The following is a 22,369-nucleotide window of genomic DNA, read 5'->3' as shown; positions in this document are numbered from 1 at the left end:
ACAGGAGTTTTCTCATGCGCTCGGCAAACGGGGGTACTTGCTGCTAGGTTGGGGAACTGGAAGCCACAGAAGAGGCTGGGGTTGCCTGGCCTCCTGGGGAGCACTGGGGGCTGCGGAGGTGTGTGTGTTGGGGGTGGGGGGATGCCGTTGCTAGCAGAGGGCCTCCTTGTAGTCACTAGTAGGAACTCAGTGGATCGTGCTTCTTCTATTCAGCCCCTTGTCTGGATTTTTGCTGAGCTGTGGGTGTCTCACCTCAGCATAGATGACAGAAATGTCCTGTGGGAGGGTGGGGTCAGGGTAAGGGAGCCGATGTCACACAGAGGAGGAGAAAAGAGCAGGAGTCCCATCTCACCTTTTCCTGCTGGGCTGGCTGGGCAGGCCTGGCTGTGGGGGAAGAGCAGCATTCAGGTTAGGGTACTGGGCTCATGGGGTGTCCCTTTCCCACCTCCTCACTGGCATCTTCCTCTAGAGAACACGGGCTGGCAGGGTCTGGGCTGCTCTCCTGTTACTTCTCAGGGCCTCTCGCCCTCAATCTGAAAACAGGTGGAGTCAGGAAACCCCAGCTGTGCAACTTGAGGCCACTGACATGGCCTCTAAGCCTCAGCTGCTTCAACCAGGAAAGGGAGGTGGTGATGACTGTGACTGCTTCATAGGATTCCAGTGAGAAGCAGGGGAGATAAAGGTCTCCAAGATACTTTTAGAATAACTCCTCCATTAGACACCTGTTCTGCATGGGGCAACCTTTTAGGCATGAGAATTATATATCTAGTCTATCTAGTATATAACAAGCAGAGGTCTAATTCTACATATCTAATCTGACATCAGTCCTGTATAGCAGGGGGTATTGATTCCAAGGCTCAGCGAGGTGAATAACTCTCCACAGTCACTTCCATAAGAAGTAGTCTGTGCTGAATCACTTCAGTCGTATCTGACTGTTTGCGACCCTATGGACCATGTCCTTCCAGGCTCCTCTGTCCATGGGGTTCTCCAGGCAAGAATAAGAATACTGAATCTTAGAGAATGTGAAGCATTCTCCCACTGACAAAAATTCCAGCATCTTGGAACATAAGGGCTCTCTTTGCTTTGGGTTTCAGATCCCTGCACCCACCATCAGGTAAAGCCTGTTCAGAGCTTGAGTTGGAAACAGACCACCTCCACCCCCACCCCTGCCTTCATCTTTGTTGTCTGCAAGGATTAAAGGATCCCATTTCCTCATTTCCCTTATTTTGCTCGTGAAAACCATATAGTCTGTGGTTGACTTCTTTTTTTTTTTTCTCTTATGTTTAAGTCCTCATTGTGACTCTTCACAGGAAGGAACTGTGCCCACGTGGGCTTCCCATCTGCCTGGCCATGTTATAGGCACAACTGGTCAGGTCTTGAGGGAAGAGCCCTGTGTCCAAGAGACTCCTTGGCTGTCCACTTTCCCTAATGTGGGGGAAATGTGGCGGTGGGGAAGCAGAGCCCCTAGGCTGATTCAGACCCATTGTATTTTATTTATTTATTTTTTCAGACCCATTTTATAGACCAGGAATTGAAGTCTCTGTGCAGGTGAGACATAAAAGAAAGCTCCCTGTTTTTGAACACCTATTGCATACCAGACAAACTTTGTGGTTTCTACAACCCAGGTTCTATTCCTAGTCATTCATAATAATTTTACAAAGTAGCCATTGTCTGGGCTTCCCTGATGGTGCAGCAGTAAAGAATCTGCCTGCAATGCAGGAGCCACAGGAGATCAGGTTTGATCCCTGGGTGGGGAAGATCTCCTGCAGGAGGGCATGACAACCCACTCCAGTATTCTTGCCTGGAGAATTCCATGGACAGAGGAGTCTAGTGGGCTTCAGTTCATAGGATCTCAAAGAGCTGGGCATGACTGAAGCGACTTAGCACGCACACATGCAGGCATTATCTACATGTTATAGATTGGGCTTGGAGAGTTTATGTAACTTCCTCACAGTCACACAGAACACAGAGTCAAGTTCTGAACTCAATTCTGACTTACGCAGAAACCTGCACTTTCCCACAATTCTGTGTTGCCTGTTTGTCTGTTTGAGAGAGGACTAGCTCTCCCCGTTCTGCCAGCCTCACTGTCGTATCTGTGGCTGCGGTTCATGGTCTTTTTGGCTCCATCTTAGAGCTGGGACTGTCCTGTTTAGACTTATATTGGGGGCAGAGACAAACTGTCATTCTTTTTCCTTTGTTCCTCCACAGTGCTCAGAAAAGGGCAAACAAACAAACAAACAAAAACCACCTCCCTAGTTGGGATGGTCACAGTGAAGGTGTGGTGGAGATGATGTTTATGATGGTGAGATCTGGCAGAGTGCCTGAAGAACTGTGGACAGAGGTTCGGGACATTGTACAGGAGGCAGTGATCAGGACGATCCCCAAGAAAAAGAAATGCAAAAAGGTTGTCTGAGGAGGCCTTACAAAGAGCTGAGAAAAGAAGAGAAGCTAAAGGCAAAGGAGAAAAGGAAAGATACACCCATCTGAATGCAGAGTTCCAAAGAATAGCAAGAAGAGATAAGAAAGCCTTCCTCAGTGATCAGTGCAAAGAAATAGAAGAAAACAATAGAATGGGAAAGACTAGAGATCTCTTCAAGAAAATGAGAGATACCAAGGGAACATTTCATGCAAAGATGGGCTTGATAAAGGACAGAAATGGTATGGACCTAACAGAAGCAGAAGATATTAAGAAGAGGTGGCAAGAATACACAGAAGAACTATACAAAAAAGATCTTCATGACCCAGATAATCACGGTGGTGTGACCATTCACCTAGAGCCAGACATCCTGGATTCCGAAGTCAAGTGGGCCTTAAGAAACATCACTACGAACAAGTTAGTGGAGGTGATGAAATCCAACTGAGCTATTTCAAGTTTTAAAAGATGATGCTGTGAAAGTGCTGCACTCCATATGCCAGCAAATTTGGAAAACTCAGCAGTGGACACAGGACTGGAAAAGGCAATTTTCAGTCTAATCCCAAAGAAAGGCAATGCCAAAGAATGCTCAAACTACCGCAAAATTGCACTCATCTCACACGCTAGCAAAGTAATGCTCAAAATTCTCCAATGCTCAAAATGCTTCAACAGTTCATGAACCGAGAACTTCCAGAAGTTCAAGATGGATTTAGAAAAGGCAGAGGAACCAGAGATCAAATTGATAACATCTGTTGGATCCTCAAAAAAGCAAGAGAGTTCCAGAAAAACATCTACTTCTGCTTTATTGACTATGCCAAAGCCTTTGACTGTGTGGATCACAACAAACTGTGGAAAATTCTCAAAGAGATGGGAATGCCAGACCACCTGCCCTGCCTCCTGAGAAATCTGTATGCAGGTCAAGAAGCAACAGTTAGAACTGGACATGGAACAATGGACTGCTTCCAAATTGGGAAAGGAGTATGTCAAGGCTGTATATTGTCACCTTGCTTTTAACTTATATGCAGAGTACATTATGTGAAATACTGGGCTGGATGAAGCTCAAGCTGGAATGAAGATTTCTGGGAGAAATATCAATAACTTCAGATATGTGGATGACACCACTCTTATGGCAGAAAGCAAAGAAGAACTAAAGAATCTCTTGATGAAAGTGAAAGAGGAGCGTGAAAAAGCTGGCTTAAAACTCAACATTCAAAGAACTGAGAACATGGCATCTGGTCCCATCACTTCATGGCAAATAGATGGGGAAACAATGGAAACAGTGACAGACTTTATTTCTTGGGTTCCAAAATCACTGCAGATGGTGACTGCAGCCATGAAATTAAATGATGCTTGCTCCTTGGAAGAAAAGCTATGGGAAACCTAGATAGCATATTAAAAAGTGGAGACATTACTTTGCCAACAAAGGTCTGTCTAGTCAAAGCTATGGTTTTTTCAGTAGTCATGTATGGATGTGAGAGTTGGACCATAAAGACAGCTGAGCACCGAAGAAGTGATGCTTTTGAACTGTGGTGTTGGAGAAGACTCTTGAGAGTCCCTCGGACTGCGAGGAGATCCAACCGGTCCATCCTAAAGGAAATCAGTCCTGAATATTCATTGGAATGACTGATGCTGAAGCTGAAGCTCCAATACTTTGCCACCTGATGTGAAGAACTGACTCCTTTGAAAAGACCCTGATGCTGGGAAAGATTGAAGGCAGGAGGAGAAGGGGCCGACAGAGGATGAGATGGCATCAGTGACTCAATGGACATGAGTTTGAACAAGCTCCAGGAGTTGGTGATGGACAGGGCAGCCTGGCGTGCTGCAGTCCATGGTGTTGCAAAGAGCCAGACACAACTGAACAACTGAACTGAACTGAACTTTCGACACACCTGTGTTTGTGGTGATGGTGGTCGTGAAGTCGTGAAGGAGGAGATGATGGTGGTGGTGGTGGTGGTTAAAGTGCCAGTAATTATGATGGTGGTGGTCAGGGTGATGATGGTGGTAGTGATACCTCACCCTAAGCCCCAAACTTAGATGAACAAAGATGTCAAGGTTGGTCAGAGATCACTTACCTTCATGCTCCCTTGGGATTGTGATTGTGTGAATCTCAGAGTAGATAACTCCTTCGTTGTTTTCATTCTGGTGATAAACTGAAAGAAGGAATGCGACTTAACTAGGACCCACCTGCTCTCCCACCTTGAGACCTAAGTGTTCTGAGGACACTTATGGAAGGAAGCCAGTCAGGGGCTGTTATGCTGATAACTGGCAGTGGGAAGTGGTTATTAATGTGAGATATCCATCTTGGCAGGAGGACTGTGCTCCCTGATGCAGGTTCTAGCAGTTTCTCTAGCCCTGATATTGTTCAAACTAGAGGTTGGCAGCTAGAGGTTGGTTTGGGTGTTTTGGTAAAAAAAGGTAGTGAATATTTTAGTTTTTGCAAGCCCCAGCTCTGTGGTGTGAAAGCAACCATACACAGTACATACACAATGTTCCTTGCAAAAATACTTGGTGGGCCAGATTTGGCTCCTGGGATATAACCTGGTAATCGTTGGTCTAAACCTCCCCTCTGGGGGCTGGGATCCCTTCCTGCTTCCCTCTCCCACCACCAGCTCCATGCCCTTGCTCCTCAAGCTCTCCCCAGAAGCCTCCTGCTTTCTTCCCCAAATGACTGATTCCCGAGACTCAGGCTCATGAGGCCTTCTTTTTCCCAACTCCCCTGGCAAGGCCCTTCTTTGCCTTTATGGACAGACGCTGGTCCTGATGCAAGTCCTTACCGTTGACATACAGCGGGTGCTGCTCTTCACTTGGGGCTGAGGGTAAATTCCGGGGTGGAAGGGGCCCTAGGAGATGCAAAGGTATGATTCACTGAGCGCCCTCAGAGAGCAGACTAGGCAGAGGGTGAGAGAGACTGAGAGTAAGACAGTCAGTTTACCTTTACAAATTGTGTAAAATTACCTTTAAAAATTGTATAAAATATTTAAAAATTAAATTTCAAAAAATGTCAGTGGAGGTTGCTGGTCTTCCCTAGTGGCTCAGATGGTAGAGTCCGTCTGCAATGCAGGAGACCCGGGTTTGATTCCAGGTGGGAAAGATTCCCCTGGAGGAGGGCACAGCAACCCACTCTGGTATTCTTGCTTGGAGAATCCCATGGACAGAGGAGCCTGGCGGGGTACAGTCCATGGGGTAGCAAAGAAACAGACGCAACCGAGCGACTAACACAACAACAGTGGGTTGCTGGAGGTCTGAGACAGGTTTGCTGATGATTGTTAATCAACAGGTCTGGACACGGTTGATTTTTATGGGATGTTTCTTTTAAAAAAATACTCTAATGGATAGGATGGCTCCATAGGAATCACAAACTGGAGGAAGCAGGGTCAGAAAAGATGGGTTACACCCTTGCGTTGAAACAGTGCAGATCCACAAGTCAGGCCGCTTTTCAGAAGGAGGAAAGCTAATAATTTTAACAACACACCATGTGCCAGAAACACCCCAGGACCAGGGAATTCAAATGCAACGTCTACTTAATAGCAAAGCTCCTCACCCAGCGGCCAGCAGAGAGCGGATGTCAAAAAGGGCCCCCTTCCTAATTCTCTGCTGTCTGACATTTTTCACAACCACTTTGCAAAGGTTAATACTATGATTTCCATTTTTTAAAATGAGGTGACTGGTTGGGAGAGGTGACTTCTTCAAGGTCACACAGAAAGCTGGTGGAGACAGAATCTTAATCCAGTGTGTATGTTTTTTTCTCCATTAGCCTGCTGCCTCTGTGATAGCAGGCGTTTCCAGAACTTTAAAAATTATGTCCTGGGGTGGGAATTGGGTCACAGGTGTATTTGAGAACACCCAGTTCATGCCCGGTGTCCAAGAAATATTCATCAGCTCTAATAGCAAGAAAGCATCAGAGTCATCAGGTAGCGTCCTTGAACATGGCTCCTCCTGTAAAACGAAGAGGGCATTTGTGGAGACTCAGAGAGGCCCCTGATTATTAGACATTCCCTGATGCTCATCTGTCAAGGCTGTGATTCTGAGTTTTCATTCTCAAAGAGCTCTGTAAATTTGATGGAACTGTGTTTTATGGGAGGCGTGACAACAGGAAGTAAAATGAACACTTAAAAAAACAGCGAGAACTTGGACACTTAGGTAAGTGCTACTTTGAAGCAGACCCCCTGTATGACCACATCCTAGTCCTAGTGATTCCGTCATTGGTCAAAACGCTTTGAAGCTTGCCTTCAGAGATACAGTCTGTGGGTTGTTTTCATTTCTTGAGGAATGAATATGCTGTCTGGAAATGATTAAGGATCTTGGAAAGTCGAGCATGGAGAAAAAAGTTGTTGGACAGTGTTTCTTGGGTAACTGGGGAATTTGGCCTGAAGCTGGTTTTCTGAGTGACATTCTAAAGAAGGATTTGTGCCCCTGAGATTCTGAAATGGTAAGACCTCCACCGGGAGTCTTATTTTCATGAGAGAAAATAAGTTTCTTTTGAACTGGAGTCCAGGTGCTAGCAGGCTGACAGTGGGGGTGGGTAGGGGGGTGGAATGAGAGGGGAGGCAGAGTCTCCACATGAAGAGGGATGTCCCTTTGTCCCATCTTCTTGAAGATCTTTCACCAGTGACTGCTCCTCCACCATCTTGTTTGGGGCTGGGAGGGAGAAGACTGTGATGTGTGGCTTTGCCTTTAATGCTTTGATCCAGAGGTGAGTGGGTAGGAACAGCCATGTTACTGAGGCCAGGCCAGGGAAGGAGGTTTTATGCAGGTGCGGGGAGAGCAGAACTCACAGGCCATCAGTTCACGGTCCCTGCTCCTGTGCCTCCCCATCTAACTCTGGGCCTGCCTCCGTCTCTCTCCAACTGCACTGTCCTTAGTTCCTCAGTGGTGTCCAACTCTTTGCAACCCCATGGACTGTGGCCCACCAGGCTCCTCTCTCCACTGCGCTTCTCCATGCAAGAGTACGGGAGTGAGTTGCCATACCTCCTCCAGGGCATCTTCCCAACCCAGGAATCAAAGGTCTCCAACTCAGGTCTCCCACATTGCAGGGAGATTCTTTATCATCTGAGCCACCAGGGAAGCCCATGAATACTGGAGTGGGTAGCCTATCCCTGCTTCAGGGATGTTCCTGACCCAGGAATCGAACCACAGTCTCCTGCACTGCAGGCAGATTCTTTACCAGCTAGGCTACCAGGGAACCCCCCCTGGTACCTTAAAGCAACCCTGGCCTGACTGCATGGACTCAAGACTAAAGGAAAGCAGAGATGAGAAGTTAGATGGACAAAGGCTGCTAAATTAAGAAGGGGAGAGGAAGCTGGAGGTTGACTTAAGCTCTAACTGGGGTGCCTGGTGAGGTGGTGGGGCTGGGGGTGGGGAGAGATACTTTCAGGTACCCTGGCTGTGGTCAGGGAGGAATTCTTGAAACTGTAGGATGGGGTGGTCTTCCTCAAAGAGCAGGCTGGCTTAGCTCCCAGAAAACTCATCACAAATTCCTTAACAGAGGGGGCCGCATACTTGAATAAGCAAATCTAGCTGAAGGTCTATGACACCAATTACTTTCGCCCTTGGCAAGTGGAAAATAAAAATGTCCCTGGGGGAGGAAGAAATAAGTTGATTTGAACCACTGTAGGTGCCCTAGGAATAAACTGGCACCAAATAGTTTTGGTGCTGGGAACCATTCCCTTCAACATGGCTTCAGGCAAACAAAGGTTAAAATTGGAATAACTTGGAGCCACCCAAGGTGATTGCTGTGAAAGCCAACATTCATGCTTAATTATCATGACCAAGACAGGAACAGGAGAAGAGTCTTGAATTTCAAAACCCATAGATTACCTAGAAATCCCATTTATCTAATTATTTTCACTTCTTTCTCCCTATAGAAAGGGAAAGTTGCTCAGTCATGTCCCACTCTTTCTGACTCCATGGACTGTACTGTCCATGGAATTCTCCAGGCCAGAATACTGGAGTGGGTAGCCTTTCCCTTCTCCAGGGATCTTCCCAACCCAAGGATCAAACCCAGGTCTCCCGCATTGCAGGCGGATTCTTTACCAGCTGAGCCACAAGGGAAGCCCTAGAATACTGGAATGGGTAGCCTATCCCTTCTCCAGGGGATCTTTCTGACCCAGGAATCGAACTGGGGTCTCCTGCATTGCTTGCGGATTCTTTACCAACTGAGCTATCAGGGCAGCCTCTTTCTCCTATAGAATCCTCCCTATAGCCTATAGCATTACTCTCATCTGATTTTTGTTGTTGCTGTTCCGCAGAAGAACGTGATGGATTTATTTCAAGAGTACATATTTCAGTCTTTAAATGCTGTTAAGAGAAATGAGGCTTGTTGAAATGTAAGTTGGAGGCAGGCATGTGGTAGACAATATCTTATGGAATAGTTTCACATCTCACCTGAAACTTAACTAAACTTTTTATTTTCAAAGACTCTGATCGGAGGAATTGGAGAATGGATAGCAGGAGCAAAGGCAGCCTGGGAGCCCGCCAGGTGATGCGCTCAAACTAGAATGAGAACGTGCTGTGCTCCCACTCAATGCCAGGCTAATACATTAGGCATGAGATAGATGTTACCTCATTATCTCAGACCTTACAACATCCCTAGAGGGAGACATTTAGTGAACCTTCGAGGGAACTGGCCCAAGGTCGCCGAATTAGTAAATAGTGGTGCTGGGACCAGGCCACTCCCCAGTCCTCTCCACCACACTTCCTTCCTGTTGAGTTGACATACATGGACACTCACCCAGAGCCCAGTATAGCACAGAAGTGTGTGTGCGTGAGCACACATGTGCACTGGAGTTTTCATGCCCTCTTTCTCCCCTGCTAAGCAGACCAGAGCTCCCCTGACTTCAAGGAGAGAGTTGGAGGCCTTGGGTTTGTCATATTCACAGCCATAGACTGTCTTTCAAATGCGAAGGACACTGGTCTACATCTCATTTGGCTTGTAAGAATTCCTCTGTTTGTGCCTTATTCATGCCTGAGTGTGCAGCTGTGTGTTTGTGTGACTGCACCAACACACTCCTGGGTGTGTGTGAGTTTTGGAAGGTGTAGCTGTCCCTCTGGGGGCCCCTTTGTGTGACATGTGAAGAAAAGTCCCTCTCCCCACCAGTACACATAAGTAAGCAATTGGTCCCATCAGACTTGCTTTCCAATGGCTGGACTGTGCCTGGCATAGGGATTCAGTAACCAAGAAGGCCAAAAAGAGTTACTAACCGTTTTTCCTCCAGGGTCTGCAATACCCCAGAAGTGCAGCAGCAATGACCATCATGGCAAGCAGACTTGCAGGCAGCCAAGGAACCAGCCAGTTGCTACTGGTGGGTGCAGATAAGACCTGAGGATCTGGGGGGTGAGTAGAGGTGACCATGAGCATTGAGGACGAAATTCACAAATGCACCCCAGACAAGTGCAGGAGAGTCAGAGTGGCTGGCATTAGTGGGAAACGCCTGGCCTGAAGAAGCCTGGGCAACGGGAATGAGGGAAGGACCAAAGGATGTCAACGTGGATGGGCATCCCATGGCTGACCATGTGGCACCCCCCCCCCCGGCCATGGTGTCCCCTCCCTCTCCGTGGGCTTCACTATTTCTCCACCAGGTTCAGTGGAGATGTTCCCAGCAGGGTCCATGCTCAGTCAGTCATGCAGTGCCTGCTCTGTACCCAGCACTGAGCCGGGCACAGCAGGAGGAACACAGATCAGTGAGGTCTAGGGCTCAGAGCCCAGCTGGGGGACAAGACCTACCATCCACAGAGAGTGTCTCGGGCTCACTTGTCTCTCTGGAGACATGGTTCCCAGCCTCGCAGGAGTAGTTCCCAGCATCCTGCTCTGACGTCACCCGGAAGAGGCAGGAGGCGGGTCCCCCATGGGGAGCCACGTGGTTCCGCAGGATGTCCCCATTGAGGTGGAATGAGTACAGGATCGGAGGGGAGCCCCTCTGGACCTCACAGAGGAGCTCCACCTCATCCCCCACAGCTAGGCTGGTGGGTCTCAGGGTAAGCAGAGGACGGGACACGGGAGCTGGGGAGCACACAACTGGGAGGTCAGTGGACTACCCAGGCTCCTCCCTTAGGGACCCCTCCCCACACAATCAGGGGCCCCACTGCCCACAGCCCAGGCGTCTAAGCAGTGTCTCCCTTCCCCCACTCACCCCACACCCTGAGCTCCAGCTGAGGGCTCTGTTTCTGGATCTGGCCACCCTCAGAGGATGCCTTGCACCAGTAAAGCCCGGCGTCTCCCTCTTTGGCTGCTGGGATGCGGAGTTCTGGGCGGAAGCTCCTGTTCTTCAGGGTGCGGCCTTCCTTGTGGAAGGAAAAGAGAAGCCGCGAGGCCGACTTCTGACTGTGCAGCTTCGTCTGACATCTCAGGGTCACAGGGCTCCCCTCGCAGAGCTCGTGAGAGGGGAGGGCTGTCAGCACGGGAGGCAGGAACAGCTCTGGGGAGAGACAGCTGGGGGCTCAGGACGGGAGTCTGGACAGTGAGGCCTGGGGAGGCTGAGGTCTGAGCTTCGGCCCACTCCAGACCCCACGGAAATACCGTCACCATCTCCCAGCACCTCACCGCTCACCCCAACCACAAACCCTGAAACAATGCCCATGCTCCCAAGCCCCTCTGGGGTCCCAGAAAGCCAGACCCGGAGGGGCCTTAGCGGTCACCTAGTCCCCAGAGGGGAAGAGTCTGGCTCAGGGTCTCAAGGGGGCAGTGAGCATCAGGGTTGCTTCTGGGCTCTTCCCGCCCTGCCCGCCCAGGGCATCTTCCACCTCCTTCCCTGACTCTAGGCATGTCCCATGGTGGGGGAGGGTATGCAGACAGCATCTTGGGCATCTCAAGGCCCTACCGACTGACCCAGCAGCAGGGGCAGCCAGAGAGAGGGGTGCAGCTCCAAGCCCTGCTGTCCTCTAAGACCAGGCCCCTGAGCAGCACCCTAACCATCCCACCCACCACGTGGTGACTCACCTTGGACTTGAACCATGACAGTCCCTGAGTCCCATGAGTCCATGTTTCTGGGATATTTCACCCGCCCAGTGCAGTTATACCAGCCACTGCTGTTAGCTGTTGCTGTCCCCAGGAGGAGAGGCTGGTTTTCCATAGAGAAATGGAGGAATTTTCCATCTCTGTAGAATTTCACATGGGACAGTGCCGCGTTCTTCCTTCCCCGGCATCGCAGAATCAGTATATCCCCCTCAAACACAAGGTGTGGCTGGGCTTGGGGGCTCAGCCAGACTGTAAGATGCAGGAACAGGGCCACCCTGGAGCTGTGGGCCCCTCAGTCCACTTTCCCCCTCTTCCCCAGCCTAATCCCGCTCCCTCCCCCCACTCCTGGGATGGAGACTCCTGGATGGCACCCTCGCAGCTGTCACTGTCCCCAGGTCGTCATGCCAGACCGGGGGCCCTCTGCTTTCCTCCACTCCCTTCCCCCCTGTTTCCTCTGCCCTTCTCCTGTTTTCCTCCTCCCTCCTCTCCCTCCTCTTCTCTTTCCGTGCCTTCTCTCTGGCCTCCTTCCCTCTTACCCTTCTTCTCTCCATTTTTTTTTTCCCCTCTTACATGACCAGAGATGGAACCCTTCCCTCTGCAGTGGAAGCTCAGAGTGTTAACCACTGGACCATCAGGGAAGTCCCCCTCCTTGTTTGCTTTTGCAACGCACTTTCCTCTGCCACCTTGGCAAGCTTGAGGCAAATTGCGTTCCTTCCATCCATTGTTCTCTTTGTTCTTCTTGATTGGATCCCCATTCTCCTAGTTTGGTTTCTTCTTCCCTGGTGACCCCAGCACAGCTCTTTCTGCAGCATCCACTTCGGATGGTATGTGCACCCCTCTCCATCAGAGAGGAACTGGAGGGGTGGGTGTTGGACGTGCCATGGCCTGGGCTCGCTCCCCCCTGCTTCCCTCATTGGGCTTCCCCTGGCCCAGCCTCCATCAGCACTCCCAGCAGTGAGGTTCGTCTCCACCACAGTCACGATGTGGGATCTGCCACCTCTGTCCTCATTTCTAAAATGCCTTTTATGCCCTGATGTGGACAAGAGAAGAGCTTCTGGGGACCCAGCATTATTTGCAGGGCAATCCCAGACTGGCCTGGCCCCGGGACATACGTCTTTGGCAAACCAGGTACCGCTGGTCCCAGATAACCTCAGAAGCCTGAGAGTAATGATGCGTAATCAGATAGGGAGCCCTAAAAAGAGCCTCAGCACATCCTACGTTTGGTTCTCTTGGATCCCCTGGACTCTTATTCTCACCCAAGAACTAATGATGCTCACAGCGTAGCTGAATAATGGCCCTTGCTTCCTTGGCTGCTCTTTCTAGCACCACTAAATATTGGTTTGGATTCGTCCTCTCGGGCATCACAGAACATGCCCCTAGAGGTCAAGATTTCATAGGTCAGAGTTTTCACCCACTTGACAGAAGCTCCATGGAGGTCAGTGGGACAGGATGAGCAGGAGGGCAAAGGTAGCCAGGGGAGAAAGAAGGCTGACCCACAGACAAAGATGCCTGATTCCTTGAACATGAGCGGGATGGAAGCGAATCTGGATGTTGATGAGTGGGGATAGCAGGAGCTCCAGAGCCACACTGAGAGGAGGAAATGGAGGCCATTGGACTTATAAGGGGGCTGGGTGGAGGCTGAGAGTCATTCTTCTGGAACTTGAAGTCACCCTGTAACTATCACAGCCTGAGACAGTGAAGTCCTGGGTTTCCCCTCTTCCTAGGCACTGGTGAGGACTCCCGAGGAAGAGATCTAGGCCGGTGATGCTCTGAGGATGTTGCTGGGGACCCAACGTTGTTGTTGTTGTTCAGTCTCTCAGTCGTGTCTGACCCTTTGCAACTGCATAGACCTGCAGTGTGCCAGGCTTCCCTGTCCTTCACTATCTCCTGGAGTCTGCTCAAACTCATGTCCAAACTCATTGCTAGCAATACTCAGTGATACTAGAACGAGCAGCCAAGGAAGCAAGGTCCGTCATTCAGCTACACTGTGAGCATCATTAGTTCTTCTGATCCAGGGATCCAGGTGGACCAGGTGAAGGCAGGATGCGCTGGGGCTCTTCTTAGGGCTTCCTAGTCTATTACTCATCATTATTCCCAGGCTTCTCATGCCATCCAACCCTCTCATTTTCTGTCGTCCCTCTCTCTTCCTGCTCTCAATCTTTCCCAGCATCAGGGTCTTTACCAATGAGTCGGCTCTTCGCATCAGATGGCCAAAGTATTGGAGCTTCAGCTTCAGCATCCGTCCTTCCAATGGATATTCAGGGTTGATTTCCTTTAGGATTGACCCAATGGCCCTGATTTTGCCTATCTATTAAGTTTTGGCCCAGAGACACCCTTGGAGATGAAAGAGACATGGACAAGACTCACCAATTTTCCCAACACAGGGAACTGCAAGAGAAAAAAAGTGGTAGATTAAGTAGCAGAAAGAACTTTCTGACAAGGAGAGGGCCTGTCACCTTATAAATAGACGCTAACATTCATGCAACCAGTCAACCACCCAGCCCCCTAAGCACATAACTATCTAAGCCACCCAACCATTCACATACCCAGCCACTCAACACCCAGCCACCCAGCTATCTAACCAAACAGCCACCCAGCCACTCAACACCCAGCCACCCAGCTTTCTAACCAAACAGCCACCCAGCCACTCAGCCACTCAACTTTTATGGTGGACCTACTGCCTGGAATACTTCGCCCAATCTCATTTTAAATACTACCTCCTGGGACAGGTCTTGCTGGGCTTCCCAGGTGGTGCTCATGGTGAAAACCTGCCTGCCAATGCAGGAGATGCAAGAGACATGGGTTCAATCCCTAAGTTGGGACGATCCCCTAGAGGATGAAATGGCAACTCCAGTATTCTTGCCTGGAGAATCCCATGGACAGAGGAGCCTGGCAGGCTACAGTCCATACAGTTGCAAAGAGTTGGACATGACTGAAGCAACTTAGCACAATTATCATAATACCCTATTGTGTTACTATCAGAGCACTTAATCATCATTTAAAATTACCTTACCATTAAATTGCTTACTTGTAATCACCTGTCTCCCTCCCTCTGTCTAGAACTTAAGCTCCATGAGAGCAGGTCCTCTGCCTGTCTAGTTCACTGCTGTATTACCTACACCTAGGGCCCGTGCGTGGACCATGGTCTGTGTTCAATAAGCATATACTAAATAGATGCATGAATGCTTCTCCCACTCGTGCAGGGATGGGAACAAAAAGTGGAAGACACAGGACTAGATTCCTACACTATTGTGCCTAAGGGGCCTGTCTACATGCACAGAAGAACTCAGCAAAGCAGGACCGAATTCTTGTGGCCCACCTGCCCACAGAGCTCTGGGGAATAGAGTATACGGAAGTGATCGTAGGAAGGAGGTAAGAATAGATTGTATGGATGTGATCACATGAAGGAGGTGAGGTGTCCCTGGAGGAGTAGTCATTAAACGATTGTGGGGCATGGACAGGCAGCTTGGACGCGTGAGAGAACTATCAACAGGCCAGCAGTCACACTGTGTTGCACCTTGTATGCATCACACTGATGCTTCTAGAAGAACGAATGTTTGAGGAGAGGAAATGGACAGGAAAGTGAAAGTGTTAGTTGCTTAGTCATATCTGACTTTTGGTGACCCCATGGACTATAGCCTGCCAGGCACCAGTGTCCATGGGATTCTCCAGGCAAGAATACTGGAGTGGGTAGCCATTTCCTTCTCCAGGGGATCTTCCTGACCCAAGAATCAAATTCAGGTCTCTTGCATTGCAGGCAGATTCTTTACCATTTGAACCACCAGGGAAGCCCAGGTGGCCTGGAAAGAGAGGCCAAACCACAAAATGATGACAGATGAGGTTAAGCAGGTGTGATCAGCCTAAGGGATGGGAGACCCTAAACCGAGGGACAGAGTTGGATATAAAGCAGTGGAGCATATTCTGGGCTTTGGGGCAAGAGGCAAAAGAATGAATGATGTAGGGCTGAGTGCAGTTGGTCCAGCCGGTCCCCAGGCATTTACTTGTGCCTTTCTTTGCTGGGTGCTGTGCAGAATCCTGAGAAATGCAAGAATGGTCTTGGGAGGGGTGGGTGCTGAGATCCCCTCAGCAGATCTGCCATGTTCATTCACAGGCTATTATGCTTGCTGTCCACATGATTTGGGACATATTCTCTACCTACTCAGCTCAGGTCAGCTCCCCCGCAGGTTCTCAGGGTGTATAAGATTATGAGTCCATCCCTTTATCTTCCCCTGCCTCCAATCTAAGTGCATCTTCTGTGATCTTGGTGTAGAGGGAAGCACACAGGCTTTGGAACCAGATGACGTGGACTGATTCCATGAGTCCATCCCTTTCTATGGGAACTTGCACAGGTTGTTTAAAGTTCAAGAGCCTCCAGTTCCTGGCTCTGTCTGTATAGTGGAAATGACAATGAAATGGAGCAGGACCATATGGTCCTTGCCCCTCCCCCCACCAGCTTCTCTGCTAGCCATTTGCCTCTGGAAAACCTTAGTCAAAGAATAAGCTTAATCAGAGAAGTGAGAAATGCTGAAACAAAGGAAAACAGTCAAAGGGGACCAAATAATAATAATGTAGTCATTAGGCATAGTCAAGGACCTTTAGTTCTGTCTCAAGGGCTATAGATAATATTCTGAGCCATATCCTGTGAGCTGTCTTATAGATACCAAAACCCCAGGTGGAGAAATTAACTACATGATGTCCAGACTGTGTCCAGGACATGAGCTGCCACAATTTCAAGAACTCACTGCAAAGAAATGGGAACAAATGGACCCCCAAACTGAAGATTAACAGTACCTAAAACAACCAAGATGATGCCAGTCAGACCACTGATGACCAGTTTGAAGATGACTGTCAGACATGACTGTGCTGTTTCTGCATGTAGCCCCCCAACCCCCCACTCTGTCTACAAAAGCTCTCACCCACTGCTTGTCAGAGCAGCCTTTGGACAGATGTCCGCCACCCTCTCCCACAGTTGCTGGCATCTGAAATAAAGCACTTTCCTTTCCACCAGCCTGGCCTGCTTATTGGCTTTTGAGTGGCAATCAGCCCCGCCATGCATACCTTTTGGTAACAATAAGTCATTTTTCCCTTACAGAGCAGTTACATAGATTATGCCGACCCCCCGCCTGGGGAGGTGGCTTCTACATTAGCTGAAAGCAGAAAGAAGGCCTGACCTCAGAGTGACTAAGACCTCACTGGGCAGTGATGCCTCCCCTTCCTTTCCCTTCCCTACCGGAAAACAGTTTTGCAGCTACAAAGTGATGAACAAACAAGGCTGAGGTGACTGATGCCTATAACAAGAGGGTAGGCTCCAGTGAGCATAGATGCTTCAAATGAGCTTGTGCCCCAGATCTCAACGACTTGCTCTCCAGGGCACTGCAAGGCCTTGGGGTTGCGTTTGCAGAACCACTGTGTCTAATCAAAACGGCCACCAACTGGGGACAAACAGAGTAGACGACACCTGCTTACAGCAGTTCCTATGACGAGAACCCGAGGGTTTCAGTCTGGTACAGGCTGAAGATGAGGTGACAGTGTGATGTGAAACCAAGAGCTACTGTAAAGCTGTGGAGTCCTGGATGGCGGAGGTCACAGCCCCAGTGAGCTCTGCACTCACTGGGCCACTTTGGGAGGGATGAGAAAGCCCAGCTCCTGACCCACTGACAAAGCTTAGCAGGACCGAGCAGACCAGGGCGACGAACAGGGCCTAGAAACCATTTCCTACTACAGGAATTGGGAGATATTTATCTGAGAAAGATGAGACAGAGTAGGGATAGTCAGTGGCCTTCGAATACCTGATGGACTAAGGCAGGGTCTTTACCACTAGCGCGACCTGGGAAGCCCTCATAGGGCAGAAGTGAAACTAGTTAGATCAGAGAGGCAGGTTTCAGCTCCACACGAGGAACTGCTGCTGCTGCTGCTGCTAAGTCACTTCAGTCGTGTCCGACTCTGTGCGACCCCATAGACGGCAGCCCACCAGACTCCCCTGTCTCTGGGATTCTCCAGGCAAGAACACTGGAGTGGGTTGCCATTTCCTTCTCCGACTACATCACAGTAAATCTCTACCACGCTGTAACATGCTACTCTGCCAAGGGGTGGCCGCCGCGCACCGGGAGGGCTGTGTGTCACGGATGCTGTGTGTGTATGGGGGTGGGTTCCAGTACGAGGACTGAAGCTGGCCGATGCACAGCTCAGAGGAAGATCAAGGTTCATCGCCTAAATTTTAAATACATCATACTGTGTGTTAATCACTCAGTTGTGTCCGACTCTTTGCAATCCCATGGACTAGGGCTTGCCAGGTTCCTCTGTCCATAGACTTCTCCAGGCAAGAATACTGAAGGGGGTTGCCATTTCCTTCTCCAGGGGGTCTTCCTGACCCAGGGATTGAACTCAGGTCTTCTGCGTTGCAGACAGATTCTTTACCATCTGGGCCACAAGGGAAGCCCAAATACATCTGTTATACAGCCATGACCAGCGTGTTCAGTGTCAGGGCTTCTAGCCTCTAGAATCTGTGATAGCCAATACTAACGACAGGTACCATTTGTCATGTGACCATGTCCTGCCAGGCACTTTAAATGAATATGATTTCTAGTTTTACCTGATTAAAATCCAACTACATCCAGACTAGAGGTAGTGAGATAGAACAGAGCAAGTACAGGGTTTGACAAAATGAATTGGGTTTCCATCTCTGTTTTGCTTGTTAGCAGGGTAATTCCAGGCAAGTTTCTTAACATTTCTGAACCTCAGTTTCCCCAACTGCTTTATAGGGATAAAAATTAAACCCTAGCCTATAATGACTCTGAAGGTTATATGAGATAATGCATGTACCGTATATTTAATTTTTTTTTTTTTCTCCTCTATCTCTCTGGCCACATCTGAGAGGAAGTAGCACTTGAAAGGAAATAGCAGCTTTACCCTTACAGCAACTTCGTTCTGACTCTTTCAGACAGGGGGTCCGAATCTCAGGCTGGCTTTCTGGGATCCTGAGCATCAGATGTGACTCAGTCTTGCCTGGGTTTCCCATATGCCATCCAGTTATTCAGCCAGTTACTGACTTTCCACCCCTCCTCCTTTGCTTTCCCCCGTCCAGATCCTGGGCTACATGCCGGGAAGCTCTTAGATTTTTATCTAGTCAAGTCCAAGGACTCTATTCCTTTCGCAAGGAAGGGATGTGCCCTTAAGAATCTCCCATCTGGAGCGTATCCAGGCCTGAGGCCTGCCCTTATGTGAGCACTGACCTTCTCACTTGTCCAAATGACCATTCGTAGAACACACAGGGCAACATGGTGATGTTGGGGAAGGAAGAGCCCTGAGTGGAACAAGGATTTTCTTCTCAGAGGCTAAATTCCCACAAACTCTACCCAGGAAGGGGGTGTTTTTAGGAATGCTTTTGCTTTTCAGGGCTTCCCTGGTGGCTCAGACAGTAAAGAATCTGCCTGCAATGCAGATTCTGGATTTAGTCCCTGGGTGAGGAAGATCCCACGAAGAAGGAAATAGTTATCCACTCCAGTATTCTTGCCTGGAGAATTTCATGGACAGAGGAGCCTAGCGGGCTACAGTCCACTGGGTTGCAGAGTCAGACATGACTGACTGACTAACACATTTTGCTTTTCTGGTTCAATGAAAACAAACTTCTGAGACCAAGCTTAAAACAAAAACCAAGTCAACTCAGAAACTGTGAAGCGAAGTGATCTACGTGCCCAGACTCATTCCTTTCGAGTGTAGCATATGACAATGGCTGAGACTGAGCTGAATCTAGAGGAGCCGAGTAACCCATCCCCACTCCAATCCTCTGTCTGGAGACCAGTCCCTTCTGGCATGTGTGACTGGCCCCAGTGGATCCAGGAGACAGCTATGGATTCAGAAGAATGGGTTTGAACCTTCATATGCATTGGAGAAGGAAATGGCAACCCACTCCAGTGTTCTTGCCTGGAGAATCCCAGGGATGGCAGAGCCTGGTGGGCTGCCATCTATGGGGTCGCACAGAGTTGGACACGACTGAAGCGACTTAGCAGCAGCAGCAGCAGCAGCATAGGTCCCCATGGGCTTCCCAGGTGGCTCAGTGGTAAAGAATCTTCCTGCCAGTGCAGGGATTCAGGAGATGCAGGTTCAATCCCTGGGTTGGGAAGATACCCTGGAGAAGGAAATGGCAACCCACTCCAGTATTGTTGCCTTGGAAATCCCATGGACAGAGGAGCCTGGTGGGCTACAGTGCATGGGGTTGCAAAGAGTTGGACACAATGTAGCTACTCAACAACAGCAACAATAACAAGAACATGGGTCCCCACAGGCGTTCAGACCCAAATCAGAACCTCCCTGGACAGAGAGAGGAAGTAGGCAGAATAGGAATAGCCATTTTGAGGAGGGCTTTGGACACTCAGGGCATATATCTCTTGACCAGGGAAGAAGCCCAGTCATTGTTGACTGGTTCCAAGAAAAGGCTGAGGCTTCTTAAAAATATATCTCCTTGTAAAACCTCACGTTTAGTTCTGCTTGCTGAGCAAAATGTGTGGAACTGCCTTTTGTCCACTTCCCTGATCTTTCCTCTGCACCCCAGCAGCCTCCTTTCCTTCTGTGATTTTATTTTCCTTTCAAGATAGACCTGATGGATATTTTAACTTGATTTCACAGGGTGAAAAATGTCATTGGACTTCAGCATGTGATTTTTTTGGCTCCCTAAATTAGCTTTGACACATCAAATGGTTGCCCTTCCAAGGACCCAGGAAAATGGGGTAGGAAAGCTTGAGGCTCCCCAAATGGCCTCATCCTCATCACTCTCATCCACATCAGTCTCACCTCCATCAGCCTCACCTCCATCACTCTCATCTCCATCACTCTCATCCCTATCAGTCTCACCTCCATCACTCTCATCTTCATCACTCTCATCCCTATCAGTCTCACCTCCATCGCTCTCATCCCCATCACTCTCATCCCCATCACTCTCATCCCCATCACTCTCACCTCCATCACTCTCATCCCATCAGTCTCATCCCCATCACTCTCACCTCCATCACTCTCACCTCCATCACTCCCACCCCCACCACTCTCACCTCCATCACTCTCATCCCCATCACTCTCACCTCCATCGCTCTCATCCCCATCACTCTCATCCCATCAGTCTCACCTCCATCACTCTCATCCCCATCACTCTCACCTCCATCACTCTCACCTCCATCACTCTCACCTCCATCACTCTCAAGCATACCCATGTGCACACACTAGTCTCAAACTCTAGCCATAAACCCACTTGAATTAGGAAAGGTGAAATAAGGAACTTTGCATCTTAGGAACGACACAGTCTTTGGTGCCCAGGAGAGGCTACTGGGACTTGGTGACTTACCGAAGAGGAGCGCAACTGTCCAGAGCAGCATGGGGCCCAGCCTGGCGTGGAAGAGGGTCCACAGGGCAGACGGGAGTCAGGGGCGAGGATGGCAGGGAGAGCATCTAGGCCACAGGGGTGGGTGGGTGACCCCCTCTGACGTGGGTTGTGTTAGCGCTTGATAATCTAAATACAGGAAGTGGGGAAGAAACTACAAGCTCAAATTGGTATTTCTTCTTTGCTAGAAGGAGCGTAACACAAATGAATTTTCTTGACTATAAAGCATAAGGTAGTCAGATAAGCCACTGGCAAGCACTTTATTGTTTTCTTAATATATATATATATATATATTACTGAAGTATAGTTGACTTACAATGTTTCAGGTACACAGCAAAGTGATTCAGTTATACATATACACATATATTGTTTTTGAAATTATTTTCCATATAGTTGCCTGTGCTGTCCCGTAAACCTTTGTTACTTGTTGCATATCTATTTTTAACTAGAAATCTAGCATTCTATTAATACTAAGTCAAACAAGTGGAATCAAAATGTCATTAATTGTGTTAGCAAAAATTCATGTTTTCTAAAATATATATAATACATATTACTTATATACATATATGTATATAAAAGCTTTTCTACTACATTTGATGAAGGCTTGAGAAAGAACATAAAAAAAAAGAATAGATGGAGAAGTTGGAAAACATAAATTGCCGCCAGTGTCCCAGCCCAGTGGTGAAGCCCCGCTGACCCCCGCCTCCACAGGAGGCCCTCCAACACGAGCAGGTACTTTTGGTTCAGTCTCCTGTGGGGTCACGGCTCCTTTCCTCTGGGTCTTGGCGCACACAAGATTTTGTCTGTGCCCTCCAGGACTGGAGTCTCTGTTTCCCCCAGTCCCGTTGAAGTCCTATAATCACACTCCTTTGGCCTTCAAGGTCAGGTTCCCCAGGGATTCGCAGTCCCTTTGTCAGATCCCCAGGCTGGGAAGCCTGATGTGGGCTTCAGAGCCTTCACCACAGTGGGAGAATGTCTTTGGTATTATTGTTCTCCAGTTTGTGGGCCACCCCCCAGGCTGCTATGGAATTTGATTTTACTGCGGTTGTGCCCCTCTTACTGCCTCGCTGCAGCTTCTTCTTGGTCTTCGGACATCTTTACCTTTTCTTCTTTATCTTTTTTTGGTGGGTTCCAGCATCCGCCTGTCCGTGGTTGTTCAAAGGCTAGTCGTGATTTTGGTGCTCTTGCAGGAGGGATGAGTGCACTCCCTTGCAAGCACTTTTGAACACTCTCTTGGTGGTTTGAAAAGGCTCATGCCAGGAATTAGGGTGGGGCATGGCTAAGGAAAGACCCAGAAACTGCCAGAATTTGCTAGCCTCAGCATCACTTGGTCTGGAAGGTAGCACAGCAAAGGAAACACTAAGATCCTCCACAATGCCCCGCCTCTTGTTCTCCAAGGTGCCCTCTTCTTCAAGAAGAAATGTGTCTGGCCTCTGCAATAAGGTAGAGAAGTGGAATCCTGAAGATATTCCATAGGGCCATCAGCTCAGCAGAGAATCAGGGATCAACGTGGCTGGCGTAGAATGGGGATGGAGGTTCTGCCTGAGGCTTTAAGACTATCAGGTAATTATTTTGAGAAGAACTGTTCATTAAAGACATCATTAAAAGAGTGAACAGGTAAGCCACAGAGTGG

General features: G+C 49.1%; 1 protein-coding gene across 1 annotated transcript; it reads right to left on the bottom strand.

The window, feature by feature from the left end:
- On the bottom strand, window positions 1-20,793 carry FCRL6 (Fc receptor like 6). The gene is made up of 10 exons (XM_070362923.1): window positions 20,701-20,793; window positions 13,734-13,754; window positions 11,349-11,615; window positions 10,543-10,827; window positions 10,137-10,412; window positions 9,614-9,739; window positions 5,188-5,253; window positions 4,486-4,563; window positions 353-384; window positions 1-276 (listed from the first exon to the last, which is right to left on the bottom strand). The coding sequence occupies exons 1-10, from the start codon at window positions 20,729-20,731 to the stop codon at window positions 187-189; spliced, it is 1,272 nt and encodes a 423-aa protein (XP_070219024.1). The 5' UTR covers window positions 20,732-20,793; the 3' UTR covers window positions 1-186.
- Window positions 20,794-22,369: the final 1,576 nt, after the last annotated feature.

The sequence above is a fragment of the Bos mutus genome, chromosome 3, assembly GCF_027580195.1.
Source record: "Bos mutus isolate GX-2022 chromosome 3, NWIPB_WYAK_1.1, whole genome shotgun sequence".
Taxonomy (NCBI): domain Eukaryota; kingdom Metazoa; phylum Chordata; class Mammalia; order Artiodactyla; family Bovidae; genus Bos; species Bos mutus.
This window is presented reverse-complemented; position numbering and strand designations above follow the sequence as displayed.